This window comes from Streptopelia decaocto, assembly GCF_964273445.1.
Source record: "Streptopelia decaocto genome assembly, chromosome: Z".
NCBI lineage: Eukaryota > Metazoa > Chordata > Aves > Columbiformes > Columbidae > Streptopelia > Streptopelia decaocto.
In genome coordinates this window covers 73,558,633-73,586,143 of record NC_138657.1, presented here as the reverse complement: position 1 = coordinate 73,586,143, position 27,511 = coordinate 73,558,633, and the positions used below count along the sequence as shown (strand labels likewise).

The 27,511-nt window shown below is 49.9% G+C and overlaps 2 protein-coding genes and 1 long non-coding RNA gene across 3 annotated transcripts in view; 2 read left to right on the top strand and 1 right to left on the bottom strand.

Moving 5' to 3' along the window:
• The window catches only part of NOL6 (nucleolar protein 6), a 29,860-nt gene extending 28,302 nt beyond the window's left edge, over positions 1–1,558 (bottom strand). The window contains exons 1-2 of the mRNA XM_082075408.1: positions 1,480–1,558; positions 1,190–1,384 (exon numbers count right to left, since the gene is read on the bottom strand). Of these exons, the coding sequence (XP_081931534.1) occupies positions 1,190–1,384; positions 1,480–1,485 (201 nt within the window). The 5' untranslated portion in view covers positions 1,486–1,558. The remainder of the gene's footprint in view (positions 1–1,189; positions 1,385–1,479) is intronic.
• Positions 1,559–2,428: 870 nt separating this feature from the next.
• Positions 2,429–7,917, top strand: LOC309451187. The gene is made up of 3 exons (XR_014186199.1): positions 2,429–2,674; positions 5,547–5,660; positions 6,741–7,917. It is a non-coding gene; the product is annotated as an uncharacterized lncRNA (long non-coding RNA).
• A 15,086-nt stretch (positions 7,918–23,003) lies between these two features.
• Positions 23,004–27,511, top strand: part of UBE2R2 (ubiquitin conjugating enzyme E2 R2) — a 53,764-nt gene continuing 49,256 nt past the window's right edge. Inside the window, exon 1 of the mRNA XM_082075527.1 lies at positions 23,004–23,268. Within this exon, the coding sequence (XP_081931653.1) occupies positions 23,092–23,268 (177 nt within the window). The 5' untranslated portion in view covers positions 23,004–23,091. The remainder of the gene's footprint in view (positions 23,269–27,511) is intronic.

Below are 27,511 nucleotides of genomic sequence, written 5' to 3'. Positions count from 1 at the left end.
TCAGCTCCATCTCACCAGCTTCTGCATGACATTCAGTCACAAAAAAAGTGGAGTGATTTCATGTAGGCTTTGCTCTCAGGAACATTTTCAGTATGACAAAGCATCAGCCCCAGAAAATGACCTTGCAGACCCTAGAGATTCTGCCACCAGACCGAGCAGATCTTCAGGAGACCAAAGCCACTTCTCAAAAAATCACCAACATTACAACCACAAGAAGTCATGTAGCCAACACCCAGACCTCTCCCTAATACAGACAGTTTGCTTTCCCAGGACATGAATAAACTCTCCTGTCCCATCCAGAAGCTGGTCAAAGACAGAAGCCAAGTGCATCTGTTGACGTTACTTTTTCACCCAGGTAAGCAATAAACTAACACAGCGAGGAACACAATGGCCACGCTCCCACCATGATGCAGTTGGAGGGGTTCAATTCTAGTACTGTAAGAGAGGCACAGAGCCTGGCACTGGATGGTAATAAGAATTACAGCGGAAATACCAGTAATAAGCTGAGTGCCTCGTACAGGTTGTGCTTTCTGTGCCCAATGGTTCAGTGTTGGGCCCCTCTCTACAAGAAAGACATTGAGGTTCTGGAGACAGTTCAGAAAGAGCAACGGAGCTGGTGAGGGATCTGGAGCACGAGTGTGACGAGGAACGGCTGAGGAAACTGAGGCTATTTATCCTGGAGAAAAGGAGGCTGAGGGGAGACCTTATCACTGTCTGCGACTACCTGAAAAGAGGCTGTAGCATGGAGAGGGTTACTCCCAGGTAACAAGTGATAGGACAAGAGAAAATGGCCTCAAGTTGCGCCAAAGGAAGTTTATATTGGATATTAGGAAAAATTCACAGATAGGGTTGTCAGGCATTGGAACAGGCTGCCCAGGGCAACAGTGGAGTCACCATCCTTGGAAGGGTTTAAAAAGTGCATAGATGAGGTTCTTAGGGACAGGCTTTAGTGTCACTGTTGGGTTAATGGTGTCGATGTTCTTGCGGGTCTTTTCCAACCAAAACGACTCCATGGCTCTGCCCCGGTCCTGTGACAGCTCCTGGAGAGGAGCAGCCGCTGCCCGGGATCACGGGGCGCTCAGGGCCCGCGGGCTGTTCCGCAGGCGCCTGCCGGGAGCTCCGTGCCCGGGATCCCGCCGCTCCCCGGCCTGCCCAGCCCCAGCCCAGCGCCCCGTCCCTCCCGGCTGACCTGCAGGCGGAGCAGGCTGGAGTGGAAGAGATCCTCCGTCTCCTTCAGCTGGCTCAGCTCCTCGCTGGTGGGCGGTCTGTAGAGCTCGGCCCGGCTCAGCTTGGCGGGCTGCAGCTCCCCGGCCGGGGCGGCCCTCTTCCCGCTCCGCGCCGCACGGCCCTGCGCCGCCTCCTCCTCCGCCGCCTCCGGAGAGCCCTGCGAGGAGAACACAGCTCGGTTCGGCCCGGAGCCCGGCGGGACCCGCCGCAGGGGCCCCCGGGACCCCCGTCCCGGATCCGCCGCTTCCTTACCGCCATGGCCGCCGCCTCACCCGCGCGCGTGGGCACCACCACCACGTGCGGCGCCACTCACCCCGCCGGCCGCGGAGCGCCGCTCCCCATTGGCCGCGCGTACCGGCGCAGGGTTCCTATTGGTCGCGCTGGCTTGCGCCCCGCCTTCCCGCCCCGCCCACGGAGCCGCCCACGGAGGCGAGCGCGCCTGAGCGGAAAGAGGTGGGGGGGGGGGGGGGGGTGTTTCCTCATTTTGCGGCGTGTCGTGCTGGGAGCTGTGCCTTTTGCAGCGGTTGCGGCGCTTGGCGGCAGTGTGGCTGAGGGAGGGCACGGGGGTGGCGGGTTAGAAGAGCTGTAAGCCGAACGCACAACTTTTAACCCCAAAACTGCAGTCCTCAGCGCAGCCCCGCGTGGTTTCGAGTTCTCGGGGCCCACCTGCGGTGCCTCCTGGTGTGAGCAGCGCCACGCTTGTCACATCGTGTTCAAAAGGGACCTTAGAATAAGGGAGGGAGATGAGGTGTGTGAGGTTCAATAAACACACAGGACTGTGGTTTTCAGCCTGGTGTGTTTGTGCTCTGGACATGGGGAAATTTGGGGCTGCTTGGGTGTGGGGTTAGATGGGTATCCGGGGTATCAGCTGGTGACGGAGCTGCCAGATGTAAATAAGCGCACAGGAAAACAAGCTGAGGTTTGCACAATGAACGGGATTCTGGGGAAAAAAAATAAATAAATAATATTTTATATATATATATAGAGAGAGAGAGAGAGGGAAAAAATCATAGAATCATTTTAGTTGGAACAGACCCTTAGGATAATCATGTCCAACCATAACTTCACTCTAGCGCTAAACCATATGCCTTTTAAACCCCTCCAGGGGTGCTGACTCCACCACTGCCCTGGGCAGCCTGTTCCTGTCTCAGAACAAGTGGCTCTTTTTTAATGTAAGAACCCCCAGGCCCAAATGATTGGTGTCAATTGACAGAATTCTGGGGTTTTCTTTGCCTGTGTGTTTGGTCAAAGATACTGAGCCAGCTGGAGGTGACCACTGAATGGACCAGCTGGTGGTGTCTGGAGATACCCTGCAGGAGAACATTCCCATTGCAAATCCCAATGAGGATCACACTAGGGATGCTGGAGAGGTGGTGGACAGCACAGAGCTTGTGGAAGCTCCTGGAAGGTGTTGCTCACTTTGGAGAACAACGCACGAAGTGCAGAGGTAAGAAATGCAACTTGTTGCATCAACAACCTGTTAAGACCCATGGCATGAAGCAGCAGACTCAGGCTTTGCTGAAACCGGGTGTAAACTGATAGTAACACTCAATCTTGAGGCTCTGAAGGGGCAGCAGCTAGTGTTCAGTTCTACCTCTGCACTCCACAGTGTCCTGCATTCCACAACCCTGAGCAGCCCAGAGCAGTCGTGTCAGGGGAAAATCAGTGGAGGTGCACCCCTCTCTGGTTTTGAGCCCTGGGTGGCTCAGCGGTGAAGCCGCATGAGGATTGTAGAACGACCCTGAGTTATTTGACATTTTCAAGGCACAGTGAACACAGAGAACCGTTCCCTGTGCCCAGAAAAAAAGAGGTTTATTTTCCAAAGCAGGCAGGCTGACCCTGGGCAGAGCCAGCACCGAGCTGCCCACACGCCGCAGAGCCGGGCTCTGGTGCTCAGTGATTCACCGGGGTGGGCGTCCCGTGCGTGACCTGCAGAGAGCACAAGGCAAAGCTGCCGCAGCCTGACCCAGCATAGCCAGCAACCGGAGGAGCTTGAAACCAGCAGCGGGCTGGAGGCAGGCTGCGTGTGGACTGCCAGAGCGAGAGAAATACCCCGTTTATATATGTCTGTACGTATATGTTCTTTTACAGAGCAACTCCAAGCTCCAGGCCTGACCCGATTTGAGTTGTCAGGGTGTTTAAAAGCCCACCCTATGTGTGTCCCTGACTGAGGAGCCACAGATTTGGGACTCAGATAATTTTAGGACTCTTTCCAGCCCTTTGACTGGCTTTTGCATAACTGTAGAAAGTCTAATTCACTTCTCCTCACCTTGCTGTGCACCACTGTGAAGCAGGGATGTTGTGGTCAGTCCCAGTGGGACTGACCTTCTTGAGGAGGACTCTGCTCTGGGATAGCATCCCAGGCTGGAGTGTGTCATCTCACCTGGAGTACTGTGTGCAGCTCTGGGAACCACAGTGTAAAAGAGATATAAAGCTGCTAGAGAGTGTCCAGAAAAGGGTTGTGAAGTTGGTGAAGGGTTTGAAGGGGAGGCAGTATGAGGAGCGGCTGAAGTCACTTGGTTTGTTCAGCATGGAGAAGAGGAGACTCAGGTGAGACCTCATGGTGGCTACAGCTTCCTCACAAGGGGAGGAGGAGTGGCAGGCGCCAAACTCTTCTCTTTAGTGGCCAATGACAGAATCCGAGAGAATGTCAGGAAGTTGTGCCAGGGGAGGTTCAGGTTGGACATTCGGAAAAGGTTTTTCACCCAGAGGGTGTTGGAGCACTGGAACGGGCTCCCCAGGGACATGTCACAACTCCAAGCCTGACAGTGTTCAGGAAGAGACTGGACAGTGTCCTCAGACACATGGTGTGAACTGTGGGGTTGTCCTGTGCAGGGATAGGAGTGGGACTCAGTGATCCCGGTGGGTCCCTTCCAACACAGAACATAATATGATCTCCATGCCAGATCCAAATTCTTCTCCCTGAACCCTGGCTACCCTCGGTTCCGGTTTTTACCTGCACTGTGGAAACACTATAAGCAGGATCTCTTCAAGAGCAAACGCGTGGGCATGTTAAGACAGAGGGTAGAAAATCACATATTCATCCTGAAGGTAAATGTAGGAGTTCAGAGAACTCCCCAGATGAACTGGGCTGAGCTCTGTCCCCCACACAAGACCCCTAAGCCAAATCCAGCCCACGAGCAGTGCTTACAGGAAGCAGGAGCAGGGTTTAGGAAAAATAAGCAGGGTGGGTGTTGGAGGGAAAAAAAAAAAAAAAAAAAGAAGAAAAAAAAAAGCTGCGAGTTCAGAGACTGTTTGCAGCTGATTTTCTGCCCACCCTGCAGGTCTTTGCCACACCTGGCATGCAGCAGAGCGGGGCAGACTCTCACCCCTGTGTCTGCGAGGGAAAGCAAAGCAACGCCGTGTCACGGTGCCAGCAGCCACCTGGCTTTCACCCCACAGGGCTGGGATCCACACGCTGCTGCTGTGCAGCATCTCTGCTTGGAAAATGACGGGCTCCTGCTCAAGGCTCGGCATTATTTCTGTTCCCGAAAAGGCTGGTATCAGCCCCTGTGTCGCCTGACCTGCTGCCTAGCTGGGCACAGTTGCAGCATCATTGCCCAAGAGCCCTTCACATACTCAGTATTTAACAACTTCCATGCATGAAGACCGGCTGGAAGTGGGTTCTCAGCCTGTGTCAGCCAGGGAACCAGGACTCCTGCAAGTGGGTGTTTGGCTCTTGGTTTCCAAGGAGAGTCTCCCGAGACCCGAACTGACCCTTTGTTGTATTCGGAGAACGCTTCCTGCACACAAACTCTTGTGGTGAGGATGCAGGTGACAGCTGTAGGTGTGAGATGAGGCTTCTGGTCCCTGTTACTGCTCATTGCAGCTCTTGCCCAGTTGCTGCATCATGGCCTCAATCTCAGCCAGCAGCAGCAACACCCCCAGCCCTCTCCAGAGCATCCCAGGGAGGATTTTTGCCTATTGCAACCTTCGAGTTGCTTCATCCTACATCACAGTGTCCTGGGTCAGGTTCTGCAGGCGTACCCTTGTTACCTGAGCTGGGGAGACAAACTCCTTTCACCCATCCGTGTCAGTGCACATATTCCCTCACACACCCTCATATTCCAAAGTTGCTTCCAAAATTGACTTCCAGTTAGCGCAGGTGTTTAACTCCCGGCCGGTTTCACAAGTAATTCTTGTGGACAGCCCCAGTGACTCTGCCGAGTACAAATTATTATCAGCTCCTAATTTGGGAGGAATTTATCCTCCATGTTCCCAAAAGAAACAGCTCCTTGACTGTTCCTCCCCCTTCCCTCTTGCCCCCAAGGGGACCAGGACCCCTGTGTCCCAGCTCCATTCCTCTCCCCCATTCCCAGTTCACCGTGGCCCATCCCCGCTGTGACGCGCTGCTTCCCAAGACGTGATTCACTGCCTGACACCTCGGGGTGCTGCAGGCATACCTGCGGTGTTGGACTCTGCTCTTATTTAAGGTGAGGGTAATTATAGCCCTGTGCAATATTTTTTTTTAAGGCTGGGAAAACCAGTTTGGTCATCTCTGGCCAAGGTCACATCCCTGTGCTGCACAGAAGGGACGTGGTCACTTGGGGGATAAATGTCCGGTCCAGGGTGGGTTGTTGGGGTGTCCATTGTGCAAACCCCTCAGCAACCCCCCTTTGCCACCCAGGACAGGGTGTAATGCCCAACTGGGGTGACAGGGAGGGCTCAGGGTCTGGCTCTGGGGAGGGCTGGATAACGGGGCATCACCTGGAACCTCCCTGGCCGCCTGCCATCCCCCAGCACCCTGCATTCCCCGTCTCCAGGGGAAAGCCCTCATGCCATAGCCTCCAGGATGGGATATGCGCGCCTGCAAACGCACACAGATACGTGTGCATATATGCACACACAAACAAGTATATACACATACATCTGCACACCTCACCACACATGAATACCTCTAGACACAAGTGTCCACATATGTGCACACATAAACACACACACACCTGTAGATACACACATAGACTTATATACACATATATAGGAATGCATACATATGCACACACCCTCTACACATTTCTACACATATGCACATGCACAAACATATGCCTGTATGCATACACAGTCACATGCTCACACACATGCAAGCACTTTACACATATACACGTGCACACACAAACACACACATACATTCAGGCATGCACGTACATATGAACCTACAGACACGTGCACTCATGCACACACAACCACAGCAAGAAGGTGCCAGCTCTGCTGGAGCCAGGGAGTCCCAGGGATCTGGTGGCGCCAGGGCAGGCTAGGGGGACCTGGGGATGCTGGGGTGGGCTAGGGGGACCTAGGGGGCATTAGGAGAACTGGGGGGGCTGAAGCAGGCCAGCTCCTGGAGGTACCCCCCAGGGGCAGCCAGGCAGCCCGGACAGCCCTGCAGCAGGGAGCGGGGTCAGTGACGTCTTTCGCAGAACAAGTTATTTCATAGAGTATTTCAGCACCTAGTGAGTCATTAATTGCACCCCATCTTAGCTTGTTAATACTAATAGTAAAAAAAAAATATTTTACAGCATTCCACACCCTGCGCCCACCCTGACAGGCATCACATACTTCCCACCATCCCACCTTGGCTGAAGAGCTGCAGTATGACCCCAGCTGCCCACCCACTGCCAGGCTCCAGGTTCCAGCCAAGCTTCCTCCTCAACATCCAGAAATCCCTGGGGAATCAGAGGAATCCTTCTCCTGACTCCATCCCCAGGAATCTGCAGTTTCCTAGCCCAGATGAAGCCATTCCCAGGCAGTTTCTCACCGAGGGTGAGCATCTTCAAATTCTGTGTACCAGCATCTTCTCAGCATGACATCCTGGAGTTCCTGTTTTATGAAGAGGCATAGACGGACAGCAAGCTAGCATCAGTGCACCCCTGTGAAACCTCACATCAGCACCAGCTATCCAGACAATGCCATCAAATTCAACAGTACCAGCTATCCAGACAACGCCATCAAATTCAACAGTACCATCTTACAAATGGCAAAACACCCCAAAATAATATGCATGCTTCCTTTAAAACATCTACACCACACTAAAGAAGCCATGCCACAGCCCCTGACTACCGTCACATAGACAGCCAAGCCACCCAAATACCTCATGCTGTGTTCTACAGGCAATCTCAAACCCCAGAAGGTCCATGACCACCTGCCCAGACCAAAAACCACGACCCATCCCTTCAATCTACACAAATGGAAGTCACTCATGAAGCACACAGCGTGCCACCCCACACCAGAGAAGTTGGTGTCACAGTTAGTAGCCAAAATCACTCCCATGAGATAACAGAACTGGTGGGACCAACAGGCTGGGGCTGAGATTTTTCCCCTCCCTGTTGGGTTATTTCTGTTTCCATCTGTTCCTCACTTGGTTCACCATGCTGGTGGAGCAGAGCTGCCCTTCTCCTGCGACATAAGAAGGGCCAGGGGTGGTGTTGAACCACTGGTGAGAATCTCTGGTGTCCTAAAAAGGGAGAGTTTCAGAAGAAAAGAGCAGTTGCTGCTCCCTGCCATCCCTTTATGCTTGGCAGAACAAAAAGCCTGGTGGTGATTTGCAGGCATGGTTCCTGCACGTTTTTCGTTTTTTTGAGGGGACCCAAGTACCATCCGCCTGCCAAAGCTGTTTGCAACTAGGGTGCTAAATGGTGTGTTAAGTAGTTTGGCATTCCTCAGTCATTAGTCTCATTCTATCATTAGGCCCGTTCCTTCTCCTCCTCTCCTCATTTTAGCCAAAAGAAATTGCTCAATAAACTGAAGGAACGCTAACAAGGATTTATACTGGCCAATAGTGGTTTTTAATATGACTTTTTCTCTCTCTTCATCCGTTCCTGGACATCATTGACTTCCAATATCCTCTTACGTTCATCTTCTCTTTACCAAATTTGTGTGTGCACCTTCTTCCTTCTGCATATCTTTCACCTTCTCATTATTCTACTCTTGGATTACTAAATAGTCTGAAGTGATGACTATGAGAAAGGAATCATGACACCAACTAGCTCAGCAACTGCGTGCCCACAGTCTTTGAACCCACAGAGCTGGCAGAGGGGCTGTCGGGAGTGTGGGGAGGCACGTGGCTGCTAAAACGTGGAGCTAAAACATCAGCATGTTCCCAGGCTCAGCATCATCATTTTCTCATGAGTAGCAAGTGATAGGACAAGAGGAAATGGCATCAAGTTGTGCCAGGGAAGGTTTAGATTGGATATTAGGAAACGTTTCTTCAGAGAAATGGCTGTGAAGCACTGGAACAAGCTGCTCCAGGGAAGTGGTGAAGTCACCATCCCTGGAGGTGTTTAAAAAACGTATCAATGAGGCTCTTAGTGCTAGAGTTAGGTTATGGTTGGATTCAATGATTGTAAAGGTCCCTTCCAACCAAAATAATTCTGATTCCATATTTCTATGATTCTGTCACCTGTGGATATCTCATGCTTCCCATGGGCAAAGCCAGCTCCTGCCCAGGGCCCTTCCCATCAGACCTTTGCATCCACCCCTAGCCCCCCTTGGCCACGGCTGTTTTTTTTCCAGGCTCCCCAAAACCTGACCTCAGTGACAGTGCCTGGAGAGAGGCAGAAACCATCGTCTGGCCATGTGGGGGTGTGGCACTTCTCATTGCCCGTCCAATCCCTCCCAGCAGCTTTACCCAGATTTAATGGGGTTTCTTGCTTCTGCAGAGGGCGTTCTGTTCCGCCCCAGCAGAATCTGCATTTCATTGTAAGATTAAATAATTCCTCCCTTTGGTTTCTGAAGTATTAATATGTTCAAGGGCTTCAGATTCTCAAGTATTAACACATGATAGAGGCATTCATAACTCCCCAGCAAAAATGATCTGGTACATGGGGTAATGACACAAAAAGGCATTCCTGTAATATTTGGCTGCCCATCCGAAGTATGGCCGTATCACAGAAACACATGCCTAACAAGCAATCTTCACAACGACCAAGAAGTGGGAAACCTCATCAGGGCAAGGAAAGGTGGTAAAATACATATTTCTAGCCATTGAAACCTAAAACAAAATGCAGTGTCACATTGATTAAAATGAGCCTCAGTCATCACTTGTTGCTTGCATGGATGATGTTTCATTAAGTCTCGCCTGGTTTATTAAGTTTCACGTGTCTGTGTGGGGATGGAGCAGCCACTTTGCATCCCCCCCACCAGTGGCAGGGGTGGCTCTGGGGCTTTACAGGGATAAACCTGAGGTTCATGGGGTGGTACAAGAGCCAGAGCCCTTGTCTGTGGGTTGTATGCTGGGATGGTGTGCTATACACCCTGCCTTGGGAAAGAAACCTAAAAGGTCAAAAATTCAAAGAGGACTAAACCCATCCATACGTATAGGTCAGGAGTGGAGAGGGAGAGACTGATTTGGGCTGTCCAAAGTCAGTGGTTCTGGTAGCTTTACCTCAAAACTGTGGTTGCCTGAATTACATGAAGTCAACTAATGGGAAGTTGATATGCTTTCATGATGTGCTTGCTGTGTTTTGCCTCCTTTTAAATCACTAATTTGCTTTTTGCATAGATTGTTTTGTGCCCTTGTTTTTATTTTCCAGATGCTTTTGTTTGCTTCCTGCAACAGGCAAGAGAGCAAATTTATCTGATTTCCCAGCTGTTGCTGTGGGCTTTATACATAGCAACAAGGAGAAGAAACCTTTTTCTTTTTTTTTTTCTGATAGTAAGGAACAACCTGCAGCCTCCAAAAATCACATTGAAGGCATTGAGAGAGGGGAAAATCTGTGCTCCCTTTCCTCTTGCCATCATGCTATGTTCTATCAGCAACTGGTTTGTCTTGTCTGTCCCACTAAACAGCCCTCCCTGCAGCACAATAGTGCCGTTTTCCCCCCAAAAAATCAATATGCAATCTCTGGGGGAGCTCCTGGGACTACATGTAGTGCAGAGAGCCAGGAACATGCAAATGCGGTGTTTATTTATTCATGGCTTAAACCTCCGAGTGCCAAACCGCCTGGCGATGCGTGTGCCCTCCCTCCCTCCTTTTCAGCTAAACCCAACCTGTGTGGTGCCGGGCAAACGTCAGTGGAGGTGATGATGATGATGATGATGATTATTACTTGATTAATTAAAATCTTCAAGGAAACCTGGCTCAGATTCAACAGCTCTGGCCCTTTTTTCCTTGGTCCCGGCCCCTCCATCCCAATGACTCTTCAAGACAGGTATGGTCCGTCCTTGTTCACGTGATGGGGAAACCGAGGCAGAGCAGTGTCAGGGTATGCCAGGGGTCAGGAAAGCTGAGTCAGAGCTGACATGGGCATTTGAGAAACTCCCTCACAGTTCTCCATTTTGCTCTCACTTCCCACGGAAACAGAGATCATGCAACTGTGTTGTCTGTCTCTGCCAGACTCCTCTTGGTTCATGGTTTTTAACCCACAGAGACAGCTTCACCCCAGGGTGTAGGTGTTTCAGAGATGTTTTGTGGAATTAGGCAGCTCAGCTGGGAGGAGGAGAAAGACCAAAGTCTTCCTTCTCTGGGAGGAAGATAGCAGGGCATGCTGAACCCCATGACTAGCCACCCGAGGCTCCACACAAGAGGCTGCTACCAGAAACCAGCTTCAAAGCTCTGCCGCTCCAGGAACGTCTTGTGAAAGCCTTACCCTGTGGGTGCTGAAGCTGTTCTCCTGGGCCTTCTTCTCCACACAGATGAGTCCCAAGTGTGTGGCCTCACTCCACAGGGTGCTTTGGGACTGGGAGGACAGAGACGAGCGCCCTGGCTTTGGGCTGGGATGAACCCCTCTTCCCTGGCCCCTACAGCCTCTGCAAGGCTGCTCTGTGACCCAGATCTGTCATCCGCTGGGGTCACAGATGGCTTCCCCATTAGGGAAGATCACTTTGAGGTCTACATGAGGGTCCTTCCACCAAAACAAAAACTGGACACCAGCTTTGGAGAATCTGGGCAAAGCTGCTTTAGCCTGGTTTGACCTCAAAGGGTAGGAGTTACCTGTCCTTGCACAGACACTCAGGAGAGACATTCCTCGAGATGAGTCAGGGGAACACGGGGTGAGGCCAGCTGCCTCCTGAAGGTGCTGAAGGCTGCAAAGGGAGCTGAGGGCTTTGTGCTATCTAACATCCAGGTGGTTCCAAGAATCCCAAATGCCCAGACCCAGGGGCGACAGGCACGCTTGATACTCCCAGCTGAATGCTTTTGCTCGGATACCCCATACTGCCATGCTGTGGGTTACCAAGCCATGAGCAGAAGGCCACCTTGCCCCTTGGGTGATGAGCCTCTGTCCTGAAACGGGCTGGTTACTTCAACCAAAACAAAACAAAAAAACCCCACTAGCAGGTGACAGGATCAAAACAAACCAAAGGAAATGATTCTGCACCCAGACAATTCATTAGCTTGGGCAGCTGTTTGTCACAGGATGTTGCAAACGCTTAAAATTTACCTGGTTTCAAAAATAACTACACAAATTCACGGGAAAAAAATCTGAAGACTATTAAAAACAAGGACACCTCTGACTCAGGGAGTTTGAGTCACAAAAAAATGTTAGAAGTCCAGGAAATATTCTGGAGAAGTGTCACTTGTCCTTATGCCCTTCCAAGAGTGGACTTTCATGAAGAGAGGTGTGTGGCTAGATAGGCCATTTGGGGCAATTTTTATATTTAAAAATACAGAAACACCCAGCACTGAAATGCAGGGTCAGTCATGATAAAATTTTTACCTGTTTTTACAAATCTGCCCCAAAATATCTGCTGAGCATCTCCTGGAGGCAGAGGGTCTCAGGGAGGAACACGTGTCCTGGCAGGTGGGGAAAGGAGATAGTGGCCAGCAGGACCTGTGCAGGCAGGTCCCTGGAGATAGGGTGACGGTGGGGGAATCACTCACTGCAGCGCCTTGATAGGGCACCAGCAGCTGTCTGTTGAGCTCAGAAACCAAGCCTGAAGGCCATGAGATAAGGGCAGAGGGAGACCAGCCCCTGACCTGCCAGTGAGAATTTCCAAATCTTCTTTTTCGTTCCTGTGACGCAGGAAAACAAGATCAAAAGGGAAAATATTCTAATCAGTTAATACAAGCTCTGAGCAGACAGAGCCCAACCCAGCTGTCAGGCTCCGAAGTGGTGAACAGGGCACAGCATGTGTGATACCTTCACAGTCTTCATGATCAAGATGCCCTGAGAGTTGGACAGTGAAAGCACTGGTAGAAGCTGGATTCAGAGTCATCCCAACAGGTGGTAGCACCTTCCCACCCTTTGGGCTGCTGTCATCTCTGCCTCAGTAAAAGAGACGAGTCAATTGCTCCCAAAACAGCCTCCAAGTCTTCAAGCCATCCATTAGCCCCATGTTACTGTGCATCCACGGGGTGGGAAGAATACCATCTCCACACCAAGGGCTTTGCAAAGTGTGACCATCGCATTATCTGTATGCAAAGTGTCTCCTGTGAAATCAGTGTCAGTGCTGGTAGAGAGCCTCAAAGTCTTGGGTCTCACTCTGCAGCCATCTTCAATGTCCATAAAACACCACCAGCCACATCACCAACAAGATGTCCATGAAATATAGTCAGTAAGTGAGAAATCTCTTGACTTCTCTTGCTTTACCAAACCTTTGGAAATACCTCCAATGGTGAAAACAGCCGGGAATGTCACAGGTTATATATACTCCCATGTCCTGTGTTCTGCGATCCCCAAACAAAATATTACTTTAATGTTTTCTATTATTCATTAATAATCAGAATATTAAGAGTAACAGCAGGTTATTTTCATTGTGCTCTTTTATCAAATGCTTTGACAGCTTTCGTGAATTTTTAGGCAGCAAGTAGATGTGAAAAAGCACATATGTTTATATATTTCATATATATATGTGAAAGACATCATGTTGATGAGTGTAAACAAAAAGGAGAGTAGGAGAGTAGAATGAATGGGGCAATATTTTCATATATGTGAAAATAAAAACAGAAAAATGCCATATGATCAAGTCAAGCTTGGAAATGGCTCTCGAAAGAACAGCTTTATACTCTCAGAATACAAGCTACGCATGATGTTACTAAACCCTTCTTTCTAATGTCTTCTGCTCATAAGTGATCAGGTAAATGAAAGTATGTCTCACTCTAGGGAGAAAGTCTGCATTTTTGAAGCTGAGCACATGTTTAGCAAAACATGACAAACTGAGGGACAACCTTGGCTCCCCTATCAATAAGTATCAACATCAGAATTCTTACATTCTTTCATTCCGAGTCCTAAACACTGAAGGGTTACCGGAGGAAAACATTAATTAGTTCTCAAACTACATTAATTGGTTCTCAAGCTACATTCAAAAAGAAAGGACCATGCTAACAAGAAAATTAACCAACCTAATGGAAAATTACCTCAGTTCAGCCAAATCAGCGCAATGTTAAAAATGAATGCTGAGAGAAGAACACGTTTGAGATGGTGGAAAGATTTTAACCAAGTTGTGTGGCCTTTGCGGTATTTTGGTTGCCTCTTTGCAAAGAGGAGGATTCACTCCCTGTAAGGTGCTCATTGCTTCCTCTGGTTCCCACTTTGCAGCCCCTGCTCCTCAGTTTTCCCTGTGGATGGAGATGCTTTTGGTCCTCCACTCCACAGGGTTTCCCTGCTGTGCCCCACTTACCCCTCTCACACCAGAGGAGCAGCAGGAAGAGGGAAATAGCTAAATCTTGCCCTTTTTGGTCCTTCCTAACAGCAGGCAAGAACATTCAGCTGGTTTTTTTTTCCTTCCCCAGGGCAAGAGCAAGGCAAGGTCCTTTGATTGTCTTGCAGATAAGGAGAACACAGACCAGACAGGACCGGGCTGCAGCCAGCTCAGCCCCTGCAGCACCAGCCAATGTGTTGACCTCACCCACCCCAGAGACCAGAACAGCATTTTAATTTGAAGCACTGTGCAGATGAGAGTCCAGATGCAAAGTCTTGGGTTGGCTCTTAGACTCCCTTCCTCCTACTATTCTAGACCCCACAGACATCCATGTGAAGACAAAACAAACCCATTTGAGATAAAATCAACAGCTGATAGTTTGGGGCAGCATCAGAGCCTTCTCCACCTTTAGAATGTGGATGCTCCTGCAGAGAGGACTGGCCCTGATGCAAACATGCAGCCAGCCCTCCAATTGACAGCTGAAGTCTGGAGAAGGGGAATGACCCATCCTACAGGCCACACAGAGGATGCTGAAGTGTGCTAGATGGAACAAGGATATGGGATGTGCAAAACCCACCATGCATTGATAGCTTCAAGTTGGTGCAGCCAAGGGCTTTCCTGCAGGATGGAGATGTGGGTAAGTAATGGAAATCTCCCAGCAGGTGAACAAGTCTGGAGAAGAGTCACCTGGCCCTACAGGTAGCTGTGGATGGGGACTGAGGTTTTGGCACAGCACAGCATTGAGGCACAGCACCTACAGGGCACAGCCACCCTCCACCCTGTCCACAAGTCCTCCAGGGACCCTCTTGCAGGGCTAAACCCTCCAGCCACAGCCACAAAACCAGGGCAGGGCATAACTGGGGTTGTCCTGTGCTCTGCAACAGAGTGTGGACTGAGCAAGAGGGACCACCAAGGGGTGGCTGGAGGGGATGTGGGTGCAGGGGAGCTGGTAGGGCCAAGGGGTGGACATCCAGCCACCAGTTATTGCCTCCTGAGTCCTCGTCCCTGCAGGTTGGCATTGATGCACTCGTCTCTCCATGGGCTTTCGTTCTCCAGGAGGACACATGAGCACCACTTTCCCACACAGACAATGTTTGTGAGACCAGGCCAGTGTTTTTCTGGTTGTTTTATTTCCCAGACCCCTTAGAAGCTCTTCCCAAATTTCCACGGGACAGCAAGCCCAAGGGTGGAGATGACTGTGTCACTCAGCACGTTCAGACCAGGCAGTGAGGCTTCTCCAGACTTGTTCACCTGTCTGGGAAATTTGCATTAATTACCCTCCTGGTGATTCAGCCTCCTGCAGGAAAAGTTCAGCTTTGTCCTCACCACGCACGGGTGTACAGAGCAGTTTGCAGGGCCAATGCAATGGTCTTCCCCTTCCCAATGCTACTTCACACGCACCACAGTGTGGTTTCCAGAGCTCATAGCCTACCTGTGCATACAGAGGAGTGAGACTTTGCATCTGCCACATAAGCCCTGCAGACAGTTTTTCAGAAGAACATCTCATTTTTAGGAAGATGGATGTGGAGACTTTAAGGGAACATCTCCTGCCCCAGCCCCTCTCTGGGCTGTCTCACCCAAGGGAATCTTTTTACCATTCAACCACCAAGCCTATTGCCTCTGCCTGAGGCTTGGTGCTTATGCTGTAGTTTGGTTTCCTTCCTCTGAATCTGTTCATATTTATTGTGAGAAGGGTCATGAAAAGGCCAAATACAGCCTCAGTAAAACAAGATCCAGCTCAACTCACTTGGATCTCCCTCTATTTCCTAATGGAAACTCTTCTTTGTGATCAGTTTCAGCTAGACATCTTCAGCTAAGCCTAGCTAGCCATGCATTTTAGTGGAGCTCCTGGCAGAAGATGACTGCGTTGCTGCTGGAGACCAGCCCACAGTGACCACTGGAGGTCCAGCAGTGAGTGGGAACACTCATAAGCTCAGCTGATAGTGGCTGATAATGTGCTGGAAGTGAAGGGTCTTGTCCCCACACAGATCATGGTGCTGATGTGCATGCAGCCCCTGAACCAGGAGTGATGTGAAACCCAGAAAAGCTTCATCCTCCCCTTTGCTTGACTTCTACAAAATGCTGTCCCTTCTCACCATGGCTTCTGCCCAAATACAAGAAGGTGGCTCTTCTGAGGGTGAAACCAGGGTCTGATGGACCCACTCAGGAGTCCACTGGGCAGCTGGTCTGTGGGCCCCCGCTCCCTCCACCTGCTGCTAGTGCCTGCCTGTTCCAGATGGCTCTTCCCCAGGAACGGGGACAGCTGTGAGTCCCGGCTTCACAGTCACCCTCTCTAGGGCAGGACACTCACTTTAGGGCAGGACTTCCACCCACTAGGGGCAGGACAGTCCTGCGGAGCTGACACTGCAACAGAAGTGAAGGTAAAGGACTGGGGACGTTGGCCTAGGCTGGTGCCTCTTCCTGAGCACACCCAGGATCCAACACTAGCTCGTGCCAGTAATTGCAGAATTATAGAATAGTTTTGGTTGGAAGGGATCTTTCAAAGGTCATCTAATCCAAGCCCCCTGCAGTGGGCAGGGATATCTTCAGCTAGATCATGTTGCTCAGAGCCCTATCCAGGCTGGCCCCATCTCCAGGGATGGGGCATCCACCACCTCTCTGGGCAACATGTTCCAGTGTTTCACCACCTTCATTGTAAAAAATTTCTTCCCCATGTCCAGCCTGAATCTCCCTTCTTTTAGTTTAAAACCCCTTGTCCTACTGCAACAGGCCCTGCTATGTCCACACCATCTCAGCCACACTGTAATGCTTCGGACGGGGATTTCTTGTGCAGGAACAATAACCTAAAACACTGGTTGCCAACACAGAAACTATTGCTGGGACCAAGCAATATGGATATCTCAGTTACATACCCATCAATAAAGCAATATGTCACGCAAATTGCTGCCTTGGTGAGTGACCATGGTCACTTCAGGCTTCAACAGACTAAGAGCCCCTGAGGACCAGAGAAAGTGCCACTACTGCTGTGTGCAGATGGGCGACTGTCCCTGTAGCTGGCAGGTTAAACAGGTTCAGATATTTCTGTGCGCTGAGCCCAGAACAGAGGTGTAAGATGACCTGAACAGTCAGTTACACAAACTCTTTGGAAATGCAAACCACTGTCTGACAGGCATAAGGTCACAGCCATCACCCTCCCCAGGCCCTGGAATCACAGCTGAAATAGCATTCTAATGTGCTTATAATTTATTCATCAGCTGAATGAGAGAAGCAGCAGGCATTTTGATTGAACTCTTTTATGAAACCCCTGTGATGGACTTCATCCATTTCAAAAGAGCAAACTAGAGTAGAATGGAGGGGAAAAAAAAAAAAAGACAACTTTATTCCATTCAAATTTAAACAAGCAGGAAAAAGGGCAAAGCAAAATAAGATTTTAAAAACCTCCACGAAAGAACTTTTTTATTCTCTTCATTTTGCTTCTGCTTTGTTCTGAATCTTCCAAACTTTGCATTTCTCTGCTGGTGGCTACGTTGATGCAGGAGGCTCCAGTTAACCCAGGTGCTGCCAACTGATGCTCAAAAGCGTACTTTCATCCCTGTGATGAGTTCCTCCTGAAGATTAGTGTATTGTGGACAGACTTTTATTCTCAAAAGTTTCACAGTTGCTTCACTTAAGTACTCAGTTGCTCTGCTGCCCAAATGCACCTATATAGGTGCCAGTGTGAAGGTGAGGACTCTTGTACGTCCATTCTCTTTTTTGGGAGGTGAGAATCAGCTTGTGCAGTAACGTTGCAATGCTCACTTGGGCAGCAGAACAGATAATTGCACTTTGGTTTCCCTTGTGAAATACCTGGGGTGTTTTTTAGGGGAAATCTTTCCTTGTCAACAGGGCATTGGTGCCTGGGCTGAGATCCATTACCACGGTGCTCATTTGCCCTCCAGTCTGGGACCGGGGTATCTAGTGTAAATAAAAGAAGTAACCCCAGATTCCCACGTTGCTGGTTCCTCTGGGGATGAGAAACCAGCCTGCAAAGCCCGAAGCGGTACTACCCCCTGGCCCATGGCAGTGTGTGCGGCTGCTGTGGGAATGATGTTCTTCCAACACCAGTGTGGCCTTGGCTGGAGATCTGCATCCAGCCTGGGCAGCAGCACTCCAGGAAGGAGATGGAGGAAATAATCCTGGACCCTCTCTCTATGATCCATATCCCCATAGTGGTCTGGACAAGAAGAAATGGGATGACATTCAGGACAGGGGAACGCCTAAAAGCTCTCTAACAGGGAGGCGAGCTGAGCCCAGAGACACTTTGACCTAGGAGCAAGCGAATCTCCACTGTGGGCAGTTTGAAGGACAAATATTAAAGAACTGGTTGGGCAAATATGTCTTGAGCTGCTTAGGATAAAGTGATGCTCTCTTGGGGCAGGAGGGTGATGAGGTGGACCTCCAGACATCCTGCTCTGCTTCAGTACAGCCCAAGGAATAGCTGTCAGTGATTTGAGCTACAAGGGGATCTGGGGGGTGCTGTAAGGAGTTTGTAGGGATGATGAGAGGAGTTCCTACCCCCTGCCTGATCTTCCCCATCACAGGACCATCCATCTGATGTGCTGGGTGTGAGATCTTGTTAAAGCCTAGCCCAGATTTGCTGGGATCCCTGGTGATGCCTTGCCAGAGCAGAGGCGCAGGGAGGAGGCAGCAGGAGAGGAGATGGTGTCATCTTTTAGCCCAGACAAGTCCGTTTTCCCAGGGCAGGGAGCAGATGTCTCATCCTTTGTGCCACTCAGGAAAGAAATTGGATAAAGCGCTGAAGGACAGAGTCATGTAGGCAGGACCTGCCCTGTCTTGCCAGCTCTTGTCCCCTCTCTCTTGCAGCTCACAGGGCAGTAACCCTCTAGTGTGACACCAAGACAGCATTTGCATTTTCAAAGCTTCTGCTGTTGCTAAGCAGAGGAGTTAACTCTCGTTTGTCATCCTTGATGAATGCGGCTCACAGAAAGAAGGAAAGAGGAGAGGAAGAGAGATATTAAAAATAGATAATGAAAACAAAGCAGAGGGGACTTGAAGAGAAGTTTTCATCTCAGATTTACATAAGGTGATGGTGGCATCCTGAGGTCCAGTTTATAGTGACAAGTTCCACTGCTGGGGTTGGATTAAGGGCACGTGTAGCCTCCTCCTCTCCTGGTGAGAATTCCCCTCCCTGAAGCCACATGTTCCTACACCAGACCCTGTTTCTTGTTCCTTAGTCCAAAAAACATGCCAGTTCCTTCAGTTGAGAAAAAAAATTGGAGATGAAGAAGGGACAATAGAGTTTGTGGCAGAGCACTCCCCATAGAGAATGCTGCTTGCAGGCAGGCAGTGACCATCCACAGGATAATGCCTGAAAGAGGAGAGGACAAGGCTCCATCTTTTCATTGTGATATACTGGAGCTGATTAGGGAAGGAGAAATGCCATATGATAAGTCAAAAAGTTATGTCAGGCTCAGGGCAGCCTGGGTTAGGGGAAGGGGACACCAGGCAGAGCAGTAGAGCCTCCCCGGGAGTGCGGGCAGAAATGCCTGCAGGAGCTCTGTTGCTTCAGTGGTTTCTGTTTTCTGAGATCAGTGGAAGATTTTGGTGGAGAGGGGAAAAAAAGGTGGGAGGTCGAAAGACCAATGTTCTCTCTAAAATCAATCCTGATGGAAAAATTTCAGCCTGTCCTATTGAATACACCAGGGCTTTCTTTACTTTCTGCCTTGCATGATTACCTCTTTCGTTAATATTCGAGACAGGCAGCAGGCGGAGATAAATCCTGAATAGCTCCAAACTTTGCTTCTCCCACCTCTCCCAGAGTTGGGCTGGTTCAGACAAGGCCTGTGCTGGAGGCTGGCTGCAAGGAAAGGTGTTTTATTACCATAAAAATAGGGGCAGCACAATCCCAAAAGGGCTCATCTCCTGCACACTGAATCAATCCAACTTTTTCATTAAAGCCTGAGCCATGCCACGTTTCACCGGTGAGCTGGGCGGCCACCTGTACAGAGTGGAGCAGAGCAGCCAGGTCCTTGCCAGCTGGCATTGATGAGGAAGGTCACAGTGCATCCCTCCAGGTTGGATGAGTTATTAGACTCATTAGCAACGAAAATGAGGCATATGAGAGGCAGTTGGAAGTGGGCAGTGGGACTGGATCCTTGGGGTCCTGTTGGCCATGACATTAAACCTTGGTGCTTGGGAGGTGGAGATGGAGGTGTGAATGGGGCTGATTGGTTTTGCAGAGCAGAGACCAATAATGAAGCATGGGCAGCTAGGATCAAGTTGTTGGGACTGGGAAGAAGAAAGATGAAGCCAAAGACTCATTGCTGACTGTGTCGTAGGGCTGGGTGGGATGTGGCAGGCAGAGGTGAAGCGCTTTCTCTCTCCCAGAGGAAGCACTGCTGAGAGCATCATGTCTGGAACCATCTCAGATGTGGCCCAGATGTTGCAGTACTGAGACGGTTGGCCAAACACAACAGTGATGAAAGCACCTGCCACCCAGGAAGCCTGGTACCAAAGTCAGAGCGTGGCTTCCGCCCACATGTCCTGCCAGTCAACTTGATCCAGTATTGATGAAACATTACAGCTGTCAGCCCAAGACATAAATAAGAACACAGGTCTCAATTCCCACCAGAAAACATGCCCATGGTACAGCCTGGCCACCAAGGAACTCCTCCAACAAACAGCATTTTGGCCATGCAAGCATTTGTGATCCAGCCCTCCAGCCCCCAGGCTGAGGATGTGAGAGCAGAATTAAGAAGCTTTCTGCAAATCTGAGCTCACTTCAGGGTGGTAAGATGTAAGTGTCAGCAGATGACCTGTGCTTGCCTGTACAGGAACACGCACTTTTTCACAGCACAGCTGGGCAAACCAGGGATGGACGAGGGATGTTTCTCCAGCTTACCCCTGTGGCAGTGAATGAGAGCTCATCCCAGCTCACGAGAAAATCTGTGCCAGTCTCCACAGGGACAGTTTCCTGGGTGAGCTGGGATTATGCAAGGGCATGTGCCCCTGACATGTCAAGCTGGAGTATTTAGAATCATAGAATCATTTAGGCTGGAAAAAACTTTTAAGGTTATCCAGTCCAACCAAGTACAGCCTGGAGGCTGTCACAAGCCCTGGACTGGGTACCACTGCTGGTTCTGGATCATCCATGGAGCAGGTGATAGGGACCTCCTTGGGGAGAGCCCAAAAGGCAGGAGGAGAACAGGTGGAGCAGTTGCAGGCATGAGCAGGAGGATGTCATGATCGCTGCCGAGCCAACAGCAAATTAGTCCTGCTAACAACTTGTGCTCAGACTAAACCATCTGCCTCCTGCTCTCCTCCCTGGGCGAGGGTCTGGAGAAGGAGCTGTGGCTGCCTAGTACCAAGCAGAGACTTCAAGGTCCATCTACAGCACAGGCTGCCCCAGCTCCCACCAACACAGGGAGTCCTCGCTGTCAGTCCCGTCCCTTCGAGAAAGTCCATGTCTCTGGAAAAGGCAGGACACAGGTCTAATGGTCGCCTGTGCCTCTGGTGCTGTCATCAGGAGGGGAAAGCAGCGAGAGGTAATGGGGACAAGGGAGAGGGTTAAAGCTACATAAGGATGTAGGGGTGATGGGGCACATCATCCAACCTGTTTGTCCATGGGGTTGAGGCCTCTGTGAGGTAGAATAAGCCCTGCCATGTGCAAAAGGATGAAAGAAATGCCAAGCAGAACTGGGTTAAGATATCTCAAACATGAGGTGTCCAATGAATCTCATTCCTTTCTACGTGGTAACTCCAGTACTCTTGTTGCTGTCCAAATAAACGTGCTGCATCTCTGAGCATCAACATGTTTTTGCATGAAGTAATATCCTGAGATAGTCTAATGAAATAAGTATTCCCCGTTATTGGTTCCTCCTTTCTGGACAGTCCCTATTGACTCTCCCCTTGTTCTCACTGTCTTTGATCACTTTGTTCATTTAATTAATCCCTAAAGTGAACACTCCTCAATCCCTCTTTATACAGCATAATCTGAGGGTCTTTTTCCATTTAATCCCTGGCCTCAACGTAATGCAATGCTACAGATTTATATTAAGGCATTACATGATTTTCACTTTTATTAATTCCCTATTTTTGACTGCAAGTCCACAGGCAAGAGAGATTTCCTTCAAATAGCTCTGACATTTTGGGGGGATATTGCAATTGATTTAGAACTCATCATATCTCATTAGTTATTTAAATGATACTTGTTAGAATCAACTCTTTATCAAGGAATACACCTCAGCTATTCTGTCAGGGCTGTGCATCCTCATTATTCCTCCTCTTCTGGCTAGAGATAAAATGCCCAGTTTGCAACTACATCTGTCCTGGTTGTTTCTCACGCAGCTGGGTGGTCCTGTGTGCTGAAGGGCAGGTGCATGCATTAACATTTCCAGAAGCGAAATGCAGATTTGCACTATCTGGGTTGTGCTGTGCTCTGTCCTCCTCCTGGATAGTCGCTTTGTTAATTTTCTTTATTTATTTTTATAATGAATGAAATTTATACTGTTCATTGAAGACTTGCTAAGGAGTAGGCGCTTGCTCACATTCATGGGTTGGTGTATCTCACCACCTCTGCAAATGTTTTTCTCCCTTACCCACGTCAGGGAACAGAAGGAAAGATGAAAACTGCCTCTTCTGCCTGTAACACCTCACACATCCGTGGAGCCACGTGAAAGTGACACCCATGGGAGGGGGAAAGCTGCCTGTTCCTCTCCTACTGCAGCTTGGGGCTTGCTGCAGGATTTTTAGGGGACCCTGGGTCATGCAGTGTTGCTCCTCAAAAACCATCCCTTGAAGAAAAGCGTCTGTTTGTTGGGGTTTTTTTTGGCCGTGGGTGTCTGTTTGCTCAGCAGCACGACCCGGCCGTGCCGCTCCGTACCCACGCGCGACACCCGCGCGGCGGCACCGCCCCCTCCGTCCCGTCCCGTCCCGTCCCGTCCCGTGGCTTGCCCCTGCCAGCCGCCGTGTGGCCGGACCTTCCCGGAGGGGAGTTCACCGGTGGGCAGATGCACACCCCGACCCCCAAAGGGAGACACGGCTCCCGAGCCACCCGCCCACACCGCTGCGGTGGGGGAGCGCTGCCCCTTTAAGCGCGTCGCACGGGGCGTGGCTTGCGGCGCGGCGGGGCGTGGCTCGCCGTGCGGCGGGGCGTGGCCGGCGCGCTGAGGTCAGCCGCTGAGCGGGCGCCGTCACAAAAGGAAGTGGCGGCGGCGGCGGCGGCCGTGAGCGCGGGGAGGGGCGGGGGCCCGCGGGCAGCGCGGCGGCAGCGGAGGCAGCGGGAGCGGCGGCGGGAGCGCGGGGCGGCGGCGGCGGGGGCCGCGCCGCGCCATGGCCCAGCAGCAGATGAGCAGCTCGCAGAAGGCGCTGATGCTGGAGCTGAAGTCGCTGCAGGAGGAGCCGGTCGAGGGCTTCCGCATCACCCTGGTGGACGAGTCCGACCTCTACAACTGGGAGGTGGCAATCTTCGGGCCCCCCAACACCCTCTACGAGGGCGGGTACTTCAAGGTACGGCCTTGCGGGCCGGCCCGGCCTCCCGCCGCCGCGGTGGTCCCGAGGAGACGCCGCCGGGGCCTGCGCCGCCCCCCTTGGCCGCGGACCGGGCCTCTTTGTCGGGCTCGGAGGGCCCCGGTGGGGCGGCGGGCCCGGGGCCGCGCTCAGACCCTCGCGTCCCCCGCGGCAGCGGGGAGGGAACGGGGAGGTTCGGCGCCCGGAGGTGCTGCCCTTCCCGTCCAGCTGCCGGCGGCGGGGGCCGGGCGGGCTGGGGCCTGCAGGAGCTCCCCTGGGCCTGGGGGCGGCCGGGGGCGAGGGGCCCGCGCCGGGGCCGCCTCGGTTGCTGTTGTTTTCCTGGTGTAATCCCCCAAAAAGGCAGGTGCCTCACGGCAGGGTGCGGGTTCTCCCCTTGCACCCCACGCTGCCCGCTCGGCTCTGGCCTGTGCACTCTTTATTTTTAAGGAAGGGGCTTACCAAGCATCCCTCGATGGCTTCACTCATCATGCGGGGGTATCTTCTGCAAAACGACTAATTCAGGAAAAAGGCTGTGTTTTCCTCAGAACTTCATGGTGCTTCAGGACTATTTTATTGTTTTTTCCACCCCTTTTATCCTTTTCTTCCTCTCCGCACTTTCTGGAGGGCAGCTTTTGAAGGGCTGCAGTAGCACTTAATTGGTCAAGGTAGATAAATGCTTTCAATTCCCCTCTCAGCCTTCCTGTTAATCCAGAAAAACTTTTGTGGTTGTTATTTCCCCTCTTGTAAATGCAGTAAGCAAGAAATCTGGCACTGCCGTCCCAGGAAGGAACTGAAGGGAGCAGACTTAAATTCTCGAAACAACTGGAGGAGGAATTGCATGCTGTTCTTAAAAGCAGCAATTAAAAACCTTGCTACCTGCAGAAGATACATTGCATTGGGTGTACCACTTGATATCCGCTTGGTCTCTGGCAAAATATTGACCTCATCAGCTCCCTTCTCCCAGGAGTTAACCATTTTAGTAGCAGCTTCTTCATCCCCCATTGCATGCCTTTTGGCTCCTGTCAAACTGAAAAAAATTCTTGGATCATGTCTTTGTATGGCTAACATGGATCTTCGGTGCCTGTCGGCCTCTCAGGGTCAAGGTTTAAGATCTTTGTTCCACAAAAGACAAAATAACCTGTAGCTTGGAGAATAATAATTTGATTCACATTCAGTTTGGCCTCATTGTTTTGGAGGAAGGGAAGGCTTTGGCACAAGGCTTGCCTTTTGTAATGAGTTGGCTGGCTTACTCATGTAGGTGTGATAGGTATATTCTTAGACTCACCTCCATTATTACTTATTCAGGAAGTCACTCTAGTCTTGGGTTGGTAACTGGGTCATTTTTACATCCAAATGGTTTGGCATCCTCTTCCTGCACTTATATTACTCATGCATTTTTTTCGAAGAAATCACAATGGATCAAAATATTTTTGTTTGGTTGGGGAGCTCTCTGGACTGTATGTTTGTAGTTGTTCCTGGAAAGAAGCTGAAGCAGCCTGTAAAATAATCTGGGGTTGTGCGTTAGCAAGTGCAGATTTAGACAAGATGGCCAGTTGCCTTACATCACTCTTATGAATGTGCCATCTTTTTTGGTATTTGATGTCCTTGGGCTGTTGTGCCTTTCTTCTGAATTCTTCTGACTGATGCTGTGATATGTATTTTGAGAGTGGGAGACTAAGGTCTCATGGAGCCTTCACCCTTCTACAGCAGAGGGCTTTCCTTCAAGTGATGTGGCTGGAGTCTGTATGTCATTTCCTCCGTGAGGTTTTTTGTTTTGGTAGCATATGATCTTTGCTTATGCATCCAAACTTCTGAGACACTGAAGCCTGTACGTGTGTTAGGCTTGGCTCACTACATCATTTAGAGATAAGATTAATACCCTGAACTTTGGTGGGGTGACTTCTATGATATATTCATAGTATATGCAAGGTGAGCACTCATTCAGATCAGCATCTGATTTATTTTTCAGATTTCTTGGCTTGCTGAAATGTCTAGCTTCATCTTGTTTTGTATTTTTAGTTTCCTAAGATGAGGTAAGCAGGACTATAAATGTGCAATTATGGGATGTAACTTTCTTAAACTTTGTGAGGATGAGAGTGTGGGAATTTTCTTCCACTTGAGGTGTGGTTTGAGGGTAGGAACTGGATGGAAAGTACAAAGGCTTCTAGTTAAGATCAAGTATAAATAATTTTAGGAAAATCTGTGTTTAATGTGACCTCAATAAAGAGTTAGTGATGGTTGATTGGGAATGCAAATGCTTGATTTGTGCTCGTGGAGCTCTTGGAGCTGGTAACATCAGCTTTTCACACCTTGTTTATTCTTGGAGAAATATGACCTTTCTCTCTGGGCTGTCGGACTGGCTGAATAAACTGAAATGTACCTCCTTGACAGGAGCTACTGCTGTTAAAACCTTCTTCAACATTTCAACAGATTCTGGTTTCAGTTGCTAATCCTGTAATTCTAACACTTGATAAACTGAAGCAGAAAACAAGTCCTCTGACTGTTTGTTTGAATGGTAGCTTATTGATACCTTGGTCCTGGCTATAATGAAGTCAAGGACTTCTTAAAAATTCAAGCACAGCCTCTAAGCACTTTTTATCAACTAATATAGCATGCTGGGATCTGCTATAGTGGTTCATGGTTTAGGACCTCCCAGCTGGATGGAAAGGACAGCAGACCTCAGAAGCAGCCACCATGTGAAGAGCAGCTTGTGTCAGCGAGCTGGACAGGAGCAGTCCTGAACCGCAGGATCCCCTTGTGCAGTCAGCTGAACGTGCAGTGGAGGTTGTATCAGCCTTTTGCCTTTGTTCCTGGGCATACTGAACAGCTATGTCATGTTTTGGGCAACTCTTTGACGAAGTTCCAGATTACCACCCTTAAGGATGGAGTTGAGCTATTCCATGCACTGGTTACCTGTCATTTCTTGCTGGAAAGGCAAAACCATCTCAGGGTCAGGATGTTAAGTCCTCCAAAGAGGTCCAGTAATAAGAGCAAATGTCTGTCCCTCAGCTGCTATCAGCAAGAAGAAGCCAGATTGATGTTTCTGGAAGAATCAGTTGTGTTGGGCTACAGGCATGTGATCACAGTAGGTGCACTTGATTTTTGGTCCCCGCCTCATTCTGAGTTTAAGGATGAAAAGTGGGTAAACCTTCTGTGTCTAAGATGTTGATTTGCCTGCAGCTGATTCAGTTATTGAGCTTTTTCGAGTGACAAAGGGAAGATTTTTACCAGAATGAAATGCTTCATATCCAGGTCATAGACAGTACCTGTTGCTTCTTTTTTAGGTCAGCCAGGAAGGACACAGTGTGATAGGACAGGTCTTTAGATCAGGCTCCACTGGGCTATGTGGTAGTTCTGAGTTGCTCTGGAAATTACGGGAATGTGTTTTTGCAACTTTTCAGGCAGTGCCTGAGCAGTAGAGAGCCAGGTTGTGCTGTAGGCTGCAGAACCACATGTCAGCAGTTCTTTGATGCCACCTTTATGCTGTAGGCATCTTTTGTTCAGATGAGAGGGTTCTTTGCTACTTGGCAGGAGAACTTCACTTTTAATTTTGACAGTTGATACTTGAATGGGGACCACCACAACAAAAGTTATTAAGCTGTAATCTGGTGATGATATATTCCAGTTGGGGTAGATTTCAATGGCTGAGGGTTGTGTATGGTGAAACTTTCACCATCTCAGTTGACCACTGGTTGGTCTCTGTCTGCCTTGAAATCCAGTGTCTTACCTTGGTGCTTGGGCTTTGAGAGCCTGGAGGGTGATAAATCTCTGCCCAGTGTTTTGATCAAGCAATATTTTTGGCATTCTTGCAGAACTACTAGAAAGTATTTCCTGATGACTTACTCAAAGCTCTGCGTGTTGGGTGCAATTACACTTTAGAATCACAGCCTTTGGTTGTCACTAAAAAAGGAAATTCTTCTCATTTTTATAGTTGAATGGTATTCTTGTGCTTGGAGCCAACCTTTCAGGGAGGGTGCAAGTGAAAAATTATAAAAATGCAAGCTTCATTATTAAACACGTAGCACTGCCCAGAAGCACGGTTTGACCATGTATGCTGTGTCAAGAAACAGGTTTAATGTAGAGCAAGAGTCAATGTTAAAAGCTCCTTCAGAGGTGATTTAGGCTGAGTAGATGAAAATGAATACACTTAAGATGAAAGGAAACAATAAAAACTGTGTTGTTAGAGTTGCTACTTGATAGTTCTTAAGGTAACTTATTTCATAAGGTATTTTTGCTACTTGAA